The sequence below is a fragment of the Pelmatolapia mariae genome, linkage group LG16_19 (genome assembly GCF_036321145.2).
Source record: "Pelmatolapia mariae isolate MD_Pm_ZW linkage group LG16_19, Pm_UMD_F_2, whole genome shotgun sequence".
Classification (NCBI taxonomy): Eukaryota; Metazoa; Chordata; class Actinopteri; order Cichliformes; family Cichlidae; genus Pelmatolapia; species Pelmatolapia mariae.
Genome location: NC_086241.1, coordinates 53615688 through 53634212, shown reverse-complemented (window position 1 = coordinate 53634212; position 18525 = coordinate 53615688). Strand labels below are relative to the sequence as shown.

General features: G+C 43.0%; 1 protein-coding gene across 6 annotated transcripts in view; it reads left to right on the top strand.

Moving 5' to 3' along the window:
• Nucleotides 1–903: 903 nt before the first annotated feature.
• Nucleotides 904–18525, top strand: part of msrab (methionine sulfoxide reductase Ab) — a 37600-nt gene continuing 19978 nt past the window's right edge. Inside the window, exons 1-4 of one of the 6 annotated variants that reach the window (XM_063498040.1) lie at nt 904–1067; nt 8772–8840; nt 8997–9116; nt 13507–13611. In XM_063498040.1, coding sequence (XP_063354110.1) covers nt 983–1067; nt 8772–8840; nt 8997–9116; nt 13507–13611 — 379 coding nt within the window. In that variant the 5' untranslated portion in view covers nt 904–982. Of the gene's footprint in view, nt 1068–6016; nt 6144–6741; nt 6807–7848; nt 7872–8225; nt 8366–8455; nt 8477–8771; nt 8841–8996; nt 9117–13506; nt 13612–18525 lie in introns of those variants that run through there. The other 5 variants (XM_063498043.1, XM_063498042.1, XM_063498046.1 and 2 more) reach the window with 5 other exon arrangements.

The window sequence follows — 18525 nt, the reverse complement described above, 5'->3', positions numbered from 1 at the left end:
GTCTCTGTCTCTTTTGTCTGTTTCACAAAACTGAAATTATGTTCAGCTTTCAATCCAAGATATCAGCTTTCATTGCTAATGAGATGTCAGATGATTGATAAGTATGCCTTTCTTGAAGACTTCAGACTGGAATTTGCGCCTTTTTAGTCATCAAATCATCACAAATGATGTTTTCAGACATAATAAACGTGCACTAGTTGGGATTTTACATTCCCTCATCCAAGCATTCGTAAGTACACATTCTTCATTCTACATATTCTTCCATGTGATTTTTCTAAAGAAAAATATAGGTGTCAGGTTTATAAAGCGGAAATAACCAAGAAGACCTGGTGTACGGTCTTAAAGACATTAAAGGGCATGACTTTTTTTGATATTTTAGGATCGTTTATGTGGTCAGAGTTGTGTCCACGAAAACGTGGCCCATCTTCGTTTGCATTTCATTTATCCTGCAGGGCTTAGAGCCATTTTGTTAGATATTAACTGCGAGCTCTTAATGCTGTTCCTCATCAACGTTATCCCCAAACAAGCATTACTTTATATAAAATGAACCACAAAGGGGAAATAACCTTCCATACATCCATATTTCAACCCGCTCCACCAGTAGCACCTCCTACAGAATGAGCGCTGATTACTGGCGAGTGCTCATTTACATGCTGGACGCCGTGGATATTTATTTAAATTTAATTTCTCTCCCGCACACGGTGCTGTGCAGGCTTTTGTGCCAAAGTCATATTAACCCCTTGACTAGTTAATATGCAGTGCACGGCGTTGCCCACGCGCGATGAATATTCATATTGATGGCGTTTTCGACGACGTCTCTCCATCCCTTTCTCCCTCCCCTTTATCCCGCTATGTAACGGAACGACGTGGCGCTATGGAGGCATGCCGTAAGACTCGGGCAACCTCACAGTTACGCCCTCAAACACAAACACAGATCGTGTGGCTCCTCGTAGTTTACGTGTGCTTCGCTGTCGCTGAAACAATGAGCGATAAAACATTTGATAAAACTCAGATGCCGAGCAGAGAGGCCGCGCTGAAAGGAAGGGAGGAGAAAATGGTCGTGGCAGGTAAATAGCGCACGGTGGTGAGTTTGTACCAAGATAACAGTTGGCACGGGGGTGACACCTGGTGCTCCAGGTTACCTGTGGCACACGCACACTAGTGACATCAGAACAGCTCGTGTGAAAAATGGTGACAGAAAACAGCGTCGTTGTTAAGAAATTTTAAGTTCAGAGCAAGCAAAGTAAGATGTGCAGTTGGTACTGCTTTATAAACTAATTATTAAGTGTATAGATAGTTGAAGTACACAAGTAAGTAGCTGAAGTATACAAGGATTAAGGTGACAGCTTCCAAACAGTCGAAGCCTCTGCTCCATCTGCAGAATGCCTACCAGCTGAGAAACTTATTCTGCTGTTATTTTCCACTCTTGGTAGGAGGTGCTGATGCCCTGCATGACCACAGGTTTGAACTCGTTCCATTCTGCAGAAAAATAGGGGCAGCACAAATCAAAACAGCATTTTGCAGATTATAGTTATCAAGGAAAACCCAGTTTTCAAGTGGGTGTTAGGTTTCATTATTTAATTTTTATTTCTTTTTTCACTTGCAAGTCCTTGACTTCATCTTGGCACAACGTAGGTGTTGGACGTTTTGTTCAGGGATCAATCCAGCCATATTAAAGGTTGAGACATATCACAACAGACACACTGGTTCATGTTAACCGAAATTATATCCCTGCGCACTGCAGTGTGTGCAACTGATGGTAAGGGCTTGTGACTGTTTATGCAGGACATTATGGCTGTCTTATGACAGAAATTGAAAATATGATCAGATCCAGAATCACGTGAAAGTCTGTCGTGGTGGGTTTTCAACAAGTAAATCTTCCTCCAGTTTTGTAACTGACCAGACATGTTGTGTTGTCAAAACTTTGCAGCACAGTGAAAAATAGAAAGGCTTTCAAAAGTCAGGCAAACGGATGGGTGGGTGTTTGGATTGCTCAAATTCATGGCTGTCACCCAGGAAACAAGGGTTCATGTTCTACATGAAACTCCAAGTCGTCGACTTGTTATTTTTCTGTTTAACGAAGTAGTTTTAATGATTTTTATTATTATCATTATTATTACTTCGTCACAAACCACCCTACAGGTTGTTAATTAGCCATGTTATTCTTTTTTGTCTTCATTATACCATTGTATGTAGAGAGATTCATAAACACCAAAGAAATGAATAATAAATATATATATATTTACTCTTCTTCTTCTTTGCATGCAACTTATTAATTTTATGAAGCTATTAGTTACTGTTTGATGAACACTTATTTACAGAAATGAATGCCAACACATTCCAATAACCCCAAGGTGACAATGAACATAGTTTAGCAAACTGTGCTGGTAAACAACAATGGTAAATGGAACATATGCGCAATGGTCATTTGCTTTAAGATAACCTACTATACACACACACACACACACACACACATATATATATATCATTTGTAATGTTTTGAGTGTGAAGAAAGTATTTTACAGAAGCTATATAGATGTTGATAATGGTGGCAGTTTATATAGCAAGAGTTAGGCACCAGACATACATACACTACGATCATTATAGTAAGAGAAGATTATCAGATTTCGGGTTGGTTGGTAGTCAAGAAAATTACTTAAGTTCAGGAAAAGCTCGGGGTTTGAATTAAACCACTTTCACAATGTTAACCATGTCTTAAAAAGCCTTTCAGAAACCCCTGAAAGCGTACTTCTCCTGAAACTATATTTTTAGCTCATCCTGCCTGTGAACTTATTCCATGGCGGGGCATTTACAGTCCGTCCGTCCATCTACAATTCCCCAAGAATCGCTACTCCTCCTACAGTATTGGTCAGAATTTAATCAAACTTACACACGTTTATCACCTAATGGGTCCTCACCCAAATTGTGCTCAAGGTGAAGGTCATACTTGTCGTTTTACGGGCAATAACATGAATTGTGATGGATTGTGAGCCGGATGAGTTACAGTGTCATTGACGTTCTGGCTCCAGTCTTTTCTCCACCTGAGCTGTAAAACTCAGCACAGCATCCTGAACAGTCAGTTTTCAGGGACGGTTTTGGAGCAGCATTAATTACGGTGGCACAAGAACAACACCAACACATTGATTCATTCTCCATTTGGGTTTTTCCCATGGGGGCTCTAGTATACTACAACCCTTCCATCCAGGGAGACTATGTACCGCCGTATATAGTTTTAGTTTTGTTTTCCAAGAATTGCACAGTAATTGAAGAGGCCATTTTACGATGACTAGAATGGATGCAGTATTTGTTGCTTAATTTATGTTGAATTAAATGTGTTTGAGCTGCAGGTCAGAATTATTTACTCTCTAATTTACAGTTTTTATTGGGTGGAAATAAAAATGTTAGTATTTGCTGGACTTTTGACATCACACTATGGGTTGCTGATATGGATATGATGACCAAGTAAATTGTATCCACAGAACTCTTGTTTTAGCCTAACATTTTTACAACTGTGGAGATATAAATATGGAGGTTTGGAGCTTTTTTTACCTGCCCTGACATTAACCTTTCAAACCAAGTACCTCAGGATACATTTGCTGTGATACTATTTAGTAGAGTTGGAAATAAAAGTTATTTAATGTCTTTTTTTTCTGCAAAATGATAATAATCAAGCATGCCAACACCTGCCTTAAATGTGTCCTGAAGACAGAGCCAGTCTGCTATCAGTCTGCGATTGAATGGCTTTAAGTTAGCAATTACATGCAACCTGTTTCTGATAATACAGCAATTAACTGTGATAGGTCATAGAAAATCACATATCTGTTGCTGTCTACATGGACAGAAATTAATATTTAACTATTACATTTGTGCTCAGCAACTTTCCCTTTGTTTGAGCGGTTTGGTCGAGTAACATTGTCTCAAGATGGTGGTGCATGAGATCAGCCCTCTCGTTTGTTGTATTTCCATAGTAGTTTGATTTAATGAATAAAATATCGATATTTGGTGTCACTGTACTGTATTGGTATTTTTCCCCTCACCCCTCTGTTTAGCCTGTTGAGTGAATGTGTGTGATGTAGTCTGTGGACAGTAATAAAATCTTTCAGTCAACAACAAAATCTGTAGTGGCAGCAAAAGCCTGTTGGGATATGTGGTGGGATTGTGTACAAATAGTTGCTGATTAAGTCAGGATAACACAAATCTGTTTGGATCAAGTCCTCAGCTCTGTTATAGCCATCCTGGCACAGAAAATGTGACATTTAAACAACTGAATGAAATCATTTTACTACTTTTTGCTGAACTGTTCGGAATTTCATTCATTCTGTGAGTCAAACATCCCTGCCTCACCTCAGCTTGTCTTATCTTTTCATTCACTTTTTCGACTTATTAATTCGGGACAGCAAGGCCAGTATCAGTGTACCACCAAGGAGAATCATGGTGTGATAAGAACATAGATAGCACTATCCACAAAGTGCATTGTGGGACCTGGGTGTGAGCGCATAGGATGAAGCCGTGCCGCAGCGTCCAGAGGTCCATCTGGGCATTATGCGCATGAAGGCTCCGCCCCGTCGTAAGTTCCTTCTCCGTCTGTTGAAGCAGCTCGGAGACACCGCATGGCAGAAATCTGTTCCTCCCCTTTCACCATGGGGAGCAGTTTAGATGGGGTTGTTCAAGTGTGTGTATGTGTGTGTTGGAATAGCATGCTTCTGTGTTTGACGGTGTGAGCCATTAAGCATGAGTAATTTAAGGATTGCAAGAACGGTCTCCACATATGCCCTGTGCTGTCCCAGCCTCGTGTGTGTCCGAGTGTACGCACTCGCTTCCTGTCCACAATGAAGATCGCTAATTTTGAAAGTTACTTCTAGCCTTCCATCCTCTTTAAAGAAGCACCCCGTTTCTTGTTCAGACGTCCTGTTGTCCTGTGTTCTCTCCCTTCCTTGCTCCAGTCTGTATAATGTACTCAGTGACCTTGGCGAGAATGATCCAGTGGCAGATTGCTACATGGTAGGGGCACAGTAGCTATTATTTTGAGTCAGTGCGGGATAGACTGCCAATATTTCTTCTAAACAGGATGGGGGAGGTCAGCTGACTAAAATCAATCTCTGCTACATGTTTCACTATAACTCTTAAAAGCAGCTTCATAGAGAAGATATATTTCTGGTGTTACACCTCTGTTGCTTCTCTTCCGTCTCTTGATGCCCTTGGTTTCCTAGTTTTGGAAAGAGCTTGGAGGGGGAGAAAGCATGCATGCGTTGAGTAAACATATAAATTAAGTATCCAAACAGGAGATAAATAAATGAGAGATTTGCTTATGGGCGGTCCTGCAGCTCACTGATTTTTACTAGAATGTCAGCGCAAGAACGTAACCTGAAATCTGTCGTTTGATACTTGTATGGTTTCCATACCACAGTCAGTCGGTGAATTGGAGACCTTCTTTACACTCTTCATGCATCTTGGTCAGTGCACTCTGGAGTAAACCCCTCTGTGACACTAGCTGTATAGAAAATCATTGGATTTGCTCTCATATATGTGTAGGGGGAGAATGTGCATTTTTCTTGGGCCACTTGGAGACTGTTGTGTTATTTTCCCATCACACCAGCTTTTGTTAGATTTACGAGCAGGCCCAAACAGGATGCTCCTCCATCTTTGAGGAAGGGGAATAGTGGAGCTGATGCAATAATCGCAATCTTTTTCCAACCCAGAATAGTGACTGTGTGAAGTGTATGTATGCATCAAAATAACAAGTTGGGTTAGTTGTTTACAGGCCACAGCAGCAAAGTTTTCATTACTTACCTTTTAATGGTATTTTTTTTATTCCCCCCCCCTCCCCAATTTGTTCCACTCTTTCTCACCCCTACCCACCCTCCCATACAGCAGAGGAGTAGTTGGCAGCGGTATAAAGCATCAGCCTGCTCCGACGACTCGTGCCTGAGTCCCTGCCAACCTGTGTGAAGCTAGGAAGGGGAATAGGAAAGAGGGAGGGAAGGGGACGAGAGAGAGGAAAGAGATAGAATGGATTTTTTTTGGAAGGAAGTAAACAGAGCAGCCTGGAAATCTACCTTCCATCGCCAGTTTTGGCATCCAGGGATAGAACCTCTCCCGGGTCCCTGTGAGGAGACAGGAGCGCTTGGACTTCAGTTTTACGGGTGAGAAACACGGGATCACGGGTAGAAGCGGAGGTTAACAAAGACTAAATACCCACTAAAACAAGTCAAACTGGGCTTTATTGTCCGCTAAACAACAGACAGATTGTTGTCCCCTTCACTGGTGGTAACCTTGATTCAAGCAGAGTGGCAGGGTGTCCGGGTTTGATTTTTCTGGTTCTGGTCCAGCCGCCTACAACCGACATCCTAAAAGCAACAAAAGGTGACCAACGTATTCCGCTTCCGTCCTGCTGCACTGTATAGAAGGCGCAGTGCTTTTCAGATATCCGAGAAAACAAAGACACGCAAAAAAATTACGCCCATATCGCATCCAAGTTGGGAAAAAAAGGCTTTTCATGAATCCTTCCCCCATATTCAGCCTGTTTTCTTCTTTTGTAAGCCCAGTCAGTCACCCTCCCTGCTTGTTTTTTTTTTGTCGTCCTCTGTTCTTTCTTTTGCTGGCGTAGTGAGGGAGCGTAGTGAGGGTATTCAGTTCTTTCTCAGTGCCTGCGTGTGTTAGATGGGGTAATTCTGGCAGAATGGGGTGTGGGCGCTGGTCTGGAGGGGGAGGGCGGGGGGTGCTGGACCAGGCACAGTGAAAGGAGCCAGCCTGGCACTGTCTGGACCTCTGCCAGATGCTCCCTGGGAGAAACACCCACTGCAGAGGTTGGTGTGCAGGTGATTGTGTGGCTGATTGCGTGCATGCAGGCAGCCGTGCACATGTTTAGCAAGAAGGGAGTGAGGGATGATGGGAAGGTGGTGCGAGGAAGAGAGTGTGAAGTGAAGATGGAGAGCAGCTGACAGAGATGAGAGGGCGGGGAGATTTGGCTCGGAGTTTCCTTCTTTGGACAGTGCTGTGTCGGCATATTCTTGGCTAACTTTGTTTTTACCTCTCTCTCTCTCTTTTTTGTTTGTTTATTTGTTTGTGTGTTTGTTTTCTCTGTGTTCTCTTGGATGAAGTGCTTGGTCTTTTTATATAGCGCCCAAAGGCATGGTGGTCCGAAAGCCAAAAAGAATCCTTCACTGCCTCTCTGCTACCCTCATCTGTTGCTTCTCACTGGCTATTTACGCCTTTTATTGTTTTGGCAAGCTTGATCTCTCCTCCTCCCACTTCTCCTCCTTCTCTATCGCACACTCTTCTCCCTCTCACTCTCTCAGTTTCGCGCTCTCTTTCTCTCTCAGTCGTTTGGCAGCTACAGTACTTTTTATCGTCGTGGCAAGAAACAAAGGACAAGAGGGTGAGAGTGAGCGGAGGATAGAAACAATGCAAATTCACAGGGAAAAAAAGGAAGATATCTAATGTCCTCACACCTCCTCAAGTCACCTCCATCGGATGAGAATATTTTGCCCATACAGGCACTCATATACTTTGATTGGAGCTAACTGTGCTCGTGAACATGACCTAGCACTGCCAAACAACCTGCTGCTGAAAGACATCACTGTCGCACAACAGGAGGGCAAGAAGAGACCGCCTTAGGGCACCCAGGCCCCCGTGACATTTTACTTCTTTGTGCTTGTGCAGTGTGCTACTCCACAGTAAAAAACAAACAGTTTTTTGTCAAGTAACAGAAGTGCCTTAGCACGCCAAGAAAGTATTATCAGCTCAAGTGTACTCTTTTATTGTGTAGTCTTCCAAACACTTAATCTTAAGGGCCCAAGCATTCAGAAACTGTTTCTTTTCTGTGCTCTGCTGTCTGGGTTCGGAACGATTTCTGGAAGCCTAAACTGAAGGTAGCTGTTGTTCTTTGGCCTTTTATCGCACAGGGAGATCATCCCATCTAGGAAATGAACTATTATGTCCGTATCAGATTAGAGATTGTTTTTATTCAGGTCAGTGTTGCACATAACATTTCTGAGCAGCCAGAGAGTAATCGCACATTGAACTCAGCGCAAGCGTCCATTATTGGGATGTGCCTAAGCTCTTCGTGTACCCCATGGCCTGTTTATCTGTAGACTAATATTAGTGGTTGCAGTACAAACCAGCCTTGCTTAGTGGAGATTTGCACGCTAAGTCACCTCAGTCTTCTTAAACCCTAATCCCCCTCACACATCTGCGAGCTACACACTCACACACACACTTCCTTTTTAGCACTCTAATTCCACTCAGCACAGTTGGCAGTAGAGTGCTACCTCTCAGCACTCCAGTTTGTTTTACTTATTGGGTATTTTTAACATGATGAAGATTAGGGTGGCATTGAGTCTACTTGCAGTGCTCTTCCCCACATGTGAGGTTATACAGGCTCACGCCCTTGAAGTGTAGTCATCTTTTTTGCTTTGTGGACGCCCAGTGGTGCCGAGCTGAACACTAAATGCGCTCTCATTCCACATAAAGTGAAGTAAGAGGGAGAGAGAGATCAGAGAAAACTGCTGCTTTGTGTTTAATTGTGTGTATTGAGGAGAGGACAGCAGGGATAGAATAGCAGTCAAAGCTGTGTAATCCCTTAAATGTCTTTCCTGCACAGAAGCCTCTGGCTTTGATTTGCTGGCCCGGGGCAGCCTGTAACCAAGTAAAGACTTGTGAGGCCAAATCGAGGCGCCTAATAGGCCTCTTTGCTCTCGTATTGTAATTTGTACTGTTGCAACACTGTGTTATGGTCTGAAGCCATATTTGCACACTGTTTCTCTTCACAGACAAGCATGCAGTCAATGGGAATCCAACTGTGGAGCCTTTCCCAGAAGGGATGGAGACCATTATGTTTGGTGAGACTGCACAATCACACTTTTGAAAAATCAGAAATAAACCAATATGGCATCCTCTTTTACCAGTTTGTGGTTAGTAACACATTTTGGTGAGAAGCTGGTTTTACTGTAGCGCTGAAGCAGGGGTGATTCATGCATTTGTTTGTGCGCATCCAGGAATGGGCTGTTTCTGGGGAGCCGAGAAACTTTTCTGGCGACGTCCGGGAGTCTTCTCCACACAAGTGGGCTATGCAAGTGGCTTCACACCAAACCCCACTTACGAAGAGGTCTGCTCAGGTACTGCACTTTTACGCATTTGTGTAATTATACCTGTACTTTGATTTATAATAACTGATCATGCTACCTTCCCCTGAGCAGGACATTTTACTGTTATATCTATGGCCAAAATAAAACAGATAAACAGCTGGAAAGGTTGCTTTAAGTAAAGCTATCTCTTCCTCTTGCTCCTTCCCTTCATCTGCAGTCAACTACTCAGAATGCACCGCTCCAGATGGGCTGCACCCACCCGTCCCCACCCCCCCATGACCTACTTGTAAGGATTGGGCTCTGTACTGTGCTGTACTGCGGCGTTTTTGCCAACAGAGGTTACTGTGTATGAAGCGCCATAGATTGGGCTTCTTTCCCTGAGAGTATGATTTGGCGAACGTGCCGGAGATGAAGGCATAAATCCTGAGTATTTGCAGTCGGAGGCTTTGAAAATGTTTGGCTACCTGTCTGAATCCCTCTAAATTAGTCTCTCAGTTGTCCTCATCATGACAGTCGAAAAGATTTATGTAGGCAGTTGATGTATATATTCAAGAGAATATGTTAGATTTTACTCTCGTTTTCCCTCCCTTGTGTTTTAGGAGATATGAGTGTTAGTTTGAGGCTTCTCCATCACTCCATACTGGCATAATGTCTAGGTGAAGGCACAACATGGGGACGTGGAAAGGAAGGGAAAGATGCTCTGGGCTTAGTTGGCAGATTTTCTGAGCAGAGCCCTTCATAGAATTTCTATGTTTCTATCTGTTCTCCTCCCAGTCCTGCTTTCTGTCAGTTTCCCAGCAACACGATGGTCAGCTATGGAGGAAGATGGAGATGGAGACAGATGACAGAAAAAGAGAGACTGAGTGACGAAGCAAGTGGGGAAATGGGTAAAATAAACTTTTGAGGGAAAAAAGTGTGAGAAAGAATGGTTACCTGTCCATCGGCTGAGAGAGTGCAGGCGTCGCTCCAGTGGCCATGACGGAGCAGAACACTGCGACGGCATGAGACCGAGGAGCTGTCAACACAGCCAAGGCAGGACAGACAGACAGACAGAAAGAAGGGGTTGATGGAACTGTCAGAAGAGCCAGGGAGGGATAGAAGGACAGGCTGGATGCTCTGACAGACAGAAATAGGAGAGGTTGAGGTGCAGTCAGATTCGACAGACACAGACAGACAGCTGGGAGTGATGAGAAAATGATGTTATTATCAATGAGCATATTTGAACTAATTTGTAAAACAGTCCATTGCACGAGATGTTTGCGATACAGAATCAAAGGCTGATGCTGATACCTTTCAGTTCTACCGTGCTGCATGAAGATGAATCCAGTCCTCCAACCATAACAGTCAGATAGACTGCTGATCATATCAATGGATTTTTAAAAATCACTCATTAGTTTGTTATTTTCTGCCAAACCTTAGTCAACTAACCAGTGGTAAAATTGGTTACAAAAAAAGGTTGGTGATTGTTATTAGAACAAAAAAAAAAAACATAAATTCCAGACTCCAGTGTTTTGCTTATATACTCACAGCGACACAGCACCACTACACGACTTCCATGTTTTCCACTTTAGTTCAGTTTATATCTTACAGATAGAGTTAATGGAGGCCATGTGTAGATCTCTAAGGTATAGGCCGTAAATTCTATTTCAGCACAAGATCTGAACTATTAATATCACAACCACTATAATAAATAGGAGAAAGACTGTGACTGTTTATACAGTCTTTCGTACACTTTTGATTTGGGTTGGAAGGTCAGTTGTGTTTTGTGATTGAATATAGGACTTTTCTATAAGGAACCACTGTGAGTATGTTGTGTCATTCACTGTGACTTGGAGCAGTGAGCAGAAAGTTTGCAGTAAATATGGCTTTGCCATAGGGCCATTACTGCAATAGAGAGTGTGTGTTTTATTGCTTCATGCTGTTTTGGCTCTGGATGATTGCTACTGGCATAAGAAACTTGTAAGAGAAATGTCAGAAGGCAGAGGGTATTTCAGTAGCCCCAATGTGAAGTTATATTTTTCAAGAATGCATTCTTCAGCACAGGCATAGCTTCTGAGTGCATTCATATAGCCACTGTGGGTGAAATAACAATAATTATACTTAAGAATCTTGTTTGCTCACTGAAGGTAATTCCAAGTATTTCTGTGGATTTCCAAAGCTTTTTCACTCATTGCTGTTTATAACAGCAGATAACAATTAAACTAATAAAAAGGCCAACGGGATGCCATGTTGGGCTTTGACGTATTTTTCACCCAGAGGGCTGTTCACCTTGCTGAAGGGTCCTTCAGCCAAAAATTGAATCTCTAGCAGCTTTAGTGTTGCTGGACTTTTCCACTTTCACCCCTTTCATCTGCGACAACCCTGAAGAGTCATACCACAGTCATATTTTTTCAGATCATAACAGCTATTTTTGCTCCAGCTGAATTTCTACCATTTTTGTTGAGTTGCTCACAGCATGACTGCCAGTCTGCAGCCACACTCACTGTTCTGTGTTTGCAGAATGTTTGCATTCCCACAGAGTTAGAGGTTTTATACAGGTAATACATATTAAATATGCCAAGTCCAGTATTATGCAGTCTTGATCCACCCCTCATTTCTTTATATTTTGCTAATATATTTAGCTAACTGTGTTACACCAGATAAATGACATCTGAAAGTGATGTCATTAAGAAATAATCCAGACCTGACCTAACACAGGACCCAAGAGATGCATCTGGCCCTTCAGCTGATCCACCAGCTGTTCACTGAAGTCATAAGAAATGATTTCAGGGTAAGGGTGGCTGTTAAGAATTCAGTTCAATTCAATTCAGTTTTATTTATACAGCACCAAACCACAACAACAGTCACCTCAAGGCGCTTTATAGTGTAAGGTAGACCCTACAATAATACATACAGAGAAAAACCCAACAATGATAAGATCCCCAATGAGCAAGCACTTTGGCGACAGTGGGAAGGAAAAACTCCCTTTTAACAGGAAGAAACCTCCAGCAGAACCAGGCTCAGGGAGGGGAAGCCTGCTGCAACAGAGAGTATTTAAAGTATTTAAAGGTCTTTTGAGACAATTATTGCAAATTTGCAATTTTTGGTTTAAATTGTCGTGTAACTGAAATCCAACAGTTAGTGTCTTCAGCCATCTATAAAACACAGTGGAGGATCTGTCATAGTGGTGTTGAGGATCGTATCATAATTGATGGAATAATGAATGCAGAAAACTGCCATCAGATTTTTATCCACTATGCAGTGCCATCTGGAAAGCATTTGAAAGCAGTGGCTCCATTTTCCAGCATGATAATGATCCCAAACACACTGCCAATGCATTTAAAGCATACCTGGATAGAAAAACACACAGAAAGCTTGACTAAGAGAGTTCAAACTGTGTTGAAGAATAAAGGTGGTCATATGAAATACTGTCTTTCAATCTCCTATATACGGTACTTCTATGAGTGTTTGCACATTTCATTAAATAGCTCCACCTGTTTCCAATTTTCCTTGCAAAATATAAACACTTGAGGAGTTTTGCACCATGCTGCACAATATGCTTATATATTACAATCTAAATCTAAAAATATGCTTAAAGTTTCTAGCAACACCTTTTTTTTTTCAGAAATTAGTTAATACACACTCCTTGACTTTGGTAACAACAGTTTAAATAAGCGAACTCCTCCATTTTCATTTGGCACACCATGTTCCTCTGAGCATCATTTAGAAAAGAGAAAGTTGGTTTCAAACCAGATGCATGAATTTGGCAGACATTCATCTATTATCTGCAATGCACCTGATAAATATTTCTGTGTGGGCATCTTTTGTGTGTGTGCTGTATACTGTACTTACAGTTTCTTCTGAAGCAGTTCCAAGCTGACACCTCTGTCTTTATGTTTAGAAGAAAAATGTGTTTGCAAAGGGGTGCTTGGCGTTTGAGATTACCTTTTCTGCTCTAAATGTGTTTCCCGTTGCGGATGCACCTACATGTGAGACCTAAAGCAGCTCCTACTTTGTGAATGCCTGCAGGCAGCTTGTTGAAGCTTCGGGGTCCTGGCAGCTGGAGACAGGAGTGAGTGCTTTTGGCAACCTCCACCATAAACCCCAACATTGACTGCTTTCTCTCTTGCTCTCTCTTTCTATCTGAATCTCTCTTTCTGCCACTTTCTCTCTCTCCCCATTGTGCCATGAGCAATGGCTGACTGTCTTCTACCTGTGGCACCTGAACTCACTGCACAAGCATCCCACTCATGAGCTCTCCTTTGCAGTTTTCAGTAGGCAATTGCTTTAAATTTAATCAGCTGTTACAGTATGTCCAGTGTTTGTGGTGAAATGTAGGAGAACAGAGTGAAATAAGGAGAACCTGGATCGAGTGGACATCATAAGAGGGGATGTCGTGTCACTTTACTTAGATTAATGCAAATTTGTGCTTCTCTACTAGGTCTGACAGGTCACACCGAGGTGGTGAGAGTGGTGTTCTCCCCCCAAGACATCAGCCTTGAAGAACTGCTTAAACACTTTTGGGAGAACCACGATCCAACACAAGGTAGCAGCGCACACATACACTCACAGACAAACCCCAAAGTTGCCCTCAAATAAGTCCTCTCCCAAGGGGCACAGGGTGTATTAGAGCAGAAGGATGATGCCCAGACGTGTGCCTGTGTGTGTGCGTGTTGTGGTGGGGGGAGGTCTCATGGGTGTAAGTCAACGCCAGACAGTGTTAATGTGTCTGAGATCCAGCCATCCATGGAGAGACCCACCAGTGTGGTGCATGTTCAAGCTCCTGAAAACCTCACTGAGCATGTGCGTCTTTCTTACTTTATTATATGTATACCAGCCTTTTGTCATTCACTACACATATTGGATTCTGGGTGACGCAATGATGATACTAAATTCGCTCATTTCTAGGTTGAATAACGTCTTTGGATTTTTATGTTATTGTGCTCACTTGTGCTTCATCCGTGGGTTTAGTCCCTTAACGACATATCTGAAGTTGTCAGTGACAGGAGGCTGGTGACTGTTCAGAAACTTTGGAGCGACGTCGTAACAGCTCGCTTAACTAATTCAGATGCTTCACTTGTGATCCCCATTCCATCAGTACGTACTTTATACAGGGTGACGCACTCGCACAGCATCGACAAGGACCACATCCCCCAAAAGCCATATCTCTTCTTTTCTTCAAGTCTGTTGCTCTCTTGTTTTCTATGCTCACTGGAGGAGGTGATGTAAGAACATTAATGCACCAGGAGGATATGTAGAGGGTGTATGCATCTATGTGTGTGTGAGAGACAGAAAGGACAGGCAAAGAGGTACTGTGCTCACTTATATTGAATGTAGGGAGGGGCATGACAACTTGGGAAGAGATGGATCAAAGATTCATAGGCCCGACCTTCAGGCTTGTGCGAACGCACGCACCACTCACAGTAACGTTGCCCGTGACGGTTTTGTCATCCCTTTTGCATGTGTCATGATTGCTCTCTCATGATCGCTCCTGGTGTGACCTACATACACTGGAATGTCAGCCATGTTTGTGCATCTACCACAAATACCCAGATAAATACAAGCATAAGCTTTTCTCTTCGGCTGTTCTACACGAGGCAGGATTTTGGAAGGATGCAGGGGAAGAAGAAGCTACTGAGCGCTGAAGATCATCCAAGAGCCCCATCCTCCTAATCAGAAGGGATTCTTCTCCTGTTGACCACAGCTGAGAGCAGAGACACGTCTTACTAGGGGCAAAGAGTCGAGCTGACACACCACGGTGAAAAAGCAGTGAGGCCAAAAGACTAGTCATGCATTTCCCTTGACTCACTGCCTTGTCTCATCTCATGTTATATTAATAGCGTGCAGCTTATTGTCTATGCACTATGTATTTTTATTTTTATTTTTTTGTCACAGGTAAGACCAGACGACATATTTCGGAATAACCACAAACTCAAATGTACTTTTTTCTCAGTCTCCCTGAGTGTTGCTCCTTTGCGCGTGACTTAAATGTGAATCCCTGCCGTTTCTCTCTTCTCAGATTCCGGGTTCACGTGTAGCAGAAATTCCTCTGATTTGACAAATGTAGCATGGAGTGGTGGAAAAGGGCCCGCTGGCTGTGCCTTCACGCATGCTTAAGCTCCAATTTATTCTGTCCACCTTAGAGCTGGGCTTAAAAGAGAATGGAGAAATTAAGGAAGTTCACTCTTTTCCCTTTTAACTGCACACATTCACTAGAGATCGTATATGAAGACGAGCCCGGGAGCATTACGAATTCTGTTTTCTCCTGGCACGTATCAAAACAGCAGAGGTTTGATAGATATATATATATATATATATATATATATATATATATATATCTGTAAAAACATATGCGCGTGTGTGTGTGTGTGTGTGTGTGTGTGTGTGTGTGTGTGTCCGGGGGGGGGGGGGAATGCACAGGTGCATATTCAGTTGCATGTAATGCTTCCCTTTTAATGCGTTCGTGTGGGTGTGTGCATGCACGTATGTGTGCGCGCGCGTGTATGTGTTTTGATATCTGTGCCTCTCTGCTTTGCCTCAGTTCAAAAGGGTTTAGTCCCGACAACGTGATGTCGGGCTGCGTCAGCTCCACCAATCCCAGCCTGGATAGCAACATTAGCAGCCAATCAGAAACTCCCAGCAGCCTTTGCTGTGTGCCCCCTTTCCATATTCAGCAACACTAGTCTCAATCTGCTGGCTTCTTTGGGATGTTGCATAAAGCCACCCCCACACCCCCCCATTCCAACATGCTTCCATATTATAAGTTTCTCATGTCTACGTTCAGTCAACTCTTCAGGAGCACCCCTCCACGCCAGTGAATGACAAACTCTCAACAGTCGGGTGACTTTGCATGTCAGAGGGCAGCAGCCGTTTTGTTGCATCTTGAAAGTTGAAAACGTGATTTCGTTGAGGATGATCACCGCTGACTTGCGAGCACATCCAGTTTTTCTTTCGCTTTAATGCGGACTCCAGCGCAGTAAAATCCAAGCGTGTTGTTGATTTTACCTTATGCACAAGTGCCCACTATGCCTACTTTAAGCTTTAATTAAGCTTTGCTTCATTTGAACATACACTTAAGAACACACCCATGCATACTGTGCATGCAGAGAGCGTACACAGCAGCATAGGCTGCTTGTCGGTGTATTCACTGGATGAGTCCTTGTTACAGAGGCCTGTAGGCCCTGTTTCACTCTCTGTTTTTGCTATCTCCGCACTCCCTGTGGAAGATAGGAACACCTAATCTGGTCATTTCTTTATCCTGCCAACCTTTCGGCTCAAACCTCACTGTTTCTCTCTGTTACTTCAATATTTGCCTTACCACCCTTTTTTTAAATCCTTAACTCTTTTAAACAAGCACCCCCCCTTTTTCTGTGATTTCTTATTCTGCCTTCTATCTTCTTTCCTCCAATTCTTTCCTCTGTGTTTGCACATTCTGTCCCAGTTTCCCCCTCTCCTCCTGTCTCATCCTATCACCCCCTCCCCCTTCCCACCCCACCCATTTCACCTGCACCCCCTACCCCTGTCCCTTTTGCAGTGAGTGGAGCGGAGGGGCAAGTGAGAGAGCAAACGGCCCGGAGCCCGTCAGTACATCCGCAGAGCAGCACAGTGAGTCGACCGCTCCCTGAGGCCATCCGCTCATCACACAAACACACTCACATTCACTCACTCCTCTTTTATCTCTTAGTCACTCTCTCCTCCCTGCTCCTCATCCCCCCCCCCAATCCCCCTGCTCTCCTCATCTCTTCCTCCGTTCCCCTTGTCCCCCACCCTCTCCGCCGCCCTTCATCTTAACAAGCGAGGCTTTTCCCCTCCTCATTGTTTCCTCCCCATCTCTTTTTCCTCTTCTTTGCTTCCTCTTCCCTCATTCCCTCCATCCTCTCTATTTTTTGAGGCCATGCAGTATTTATGTTGTGGGCTGCTGATGCTGCGTCAGTGAACAGACATCACAGGCGTACGCCGATAGACACAAAAACACAAGTGTACAACTAAAATGGCCGACGCAGCTGTCCTCATTTGATAACGTCTGCACGTACATGCACGCTAACCTTTGTAGGTAGATGATGGTGGAGCCGCGCAGCAGTAGATACTTTAAATAGTTTAGTTAAAAAGAAGAAAAAAATGATTGTGAGGGTTTGCTTGGGGGTTTTTTTTGTTGTTCTAAAATCTATATTTTACAATATGAATGTAAGTTGCACAGCGTTGTTGCTGCATTACATTCTATATGACAAGCTGTATTTAAATGGCTTATTGCCTATCACACATAAACATTATCTATTTGAGTCACCCTAGCAGCAGTTACTTTCTGACAATTGCAATGAGCATGAATATTCCTTTATGTAATATCTTCACCCCAGCTGGCGGCGACACACGCCAATTCCCTGTTGGGGTACCCCCGTGTCCCCCCCGTGTCACCACATCCCTCAATTTCAGGGGTGCCCGTGCACATCCAAAGCCAAAATCCCACAGGAGACGACCTTGACATATAACCCATGACCTCTGCAACCCCCCACACTTCTAATCCAACCCTATTTCTCTCCTGTGGTTGGCTGAGGTTGGTGGGCTCATTACCAGGTGTCGGTTATTACACCCTCACACATGCTGACGGCCTTAATTTATGGAGATTGAGGCACGTGTTCACAGCGTGGGGGTTGAGTTCTGCATGTCCATTTGAATATGTTAAAGTTTTCAAACATTTTCATACTTTATTTTTTCTATGTATTTTTTTTTAATTTGCAAATTTGCAACCTTTTTCTGTGGGCTTTTGTGAACGTATTCATATTTCGTGGTAATAAACCAACACAGATGACAACTGGACTGAAAAAAAAAAAAAAATAGAGCTAGACATGACATATGGGGTTCCAAAAGCAAGTGTGGTTTCTTCTTTCAAAATTAAAGTCTAAACTAAAGTGTTTTTCAGAATAAAGAGTGATAGACCACCAACGTGTCCTAAACATTTTAAGTTTTTTGACAGCCTGTCGTACATTTAATTTGACAGCACACAAAATGAGATAAAATTTATTAAAAGAAAAATAAGATGTGCAGCATCTGAAAAATCAATATTTAAAAAAACATATTCCCTCCAGGGAAGAGAAACTGCATGTACTTAATTCTGGACAGAAACTCGAAGAAGTTAGAGTGTTATTATTGTAACTGTTAATTTGGAGCAGTCAGGGGTTTTTTTATATTTCTGTTTACTTCATTTTTACATAATTATATAATATGTAAATTTGATCCCAGTAGGAGGTTTGGGTTTGCTGAAACTGCTGACCTGAACTCTGTCTAAAGTAGAGAGGGATATAATTTGAGGAATCCAACTTATTCTCTCAGTATGGACTGACTGGAGTACAATGGTAGAGCTCACTTCACTGTTGGAGCAGCTAAAAATAAACAGCTCAGGGTTAGAGTCACAGTGGTCTGACAACATGCCCAGAACTATGAAGTGATCATGTTAGAGAGCACT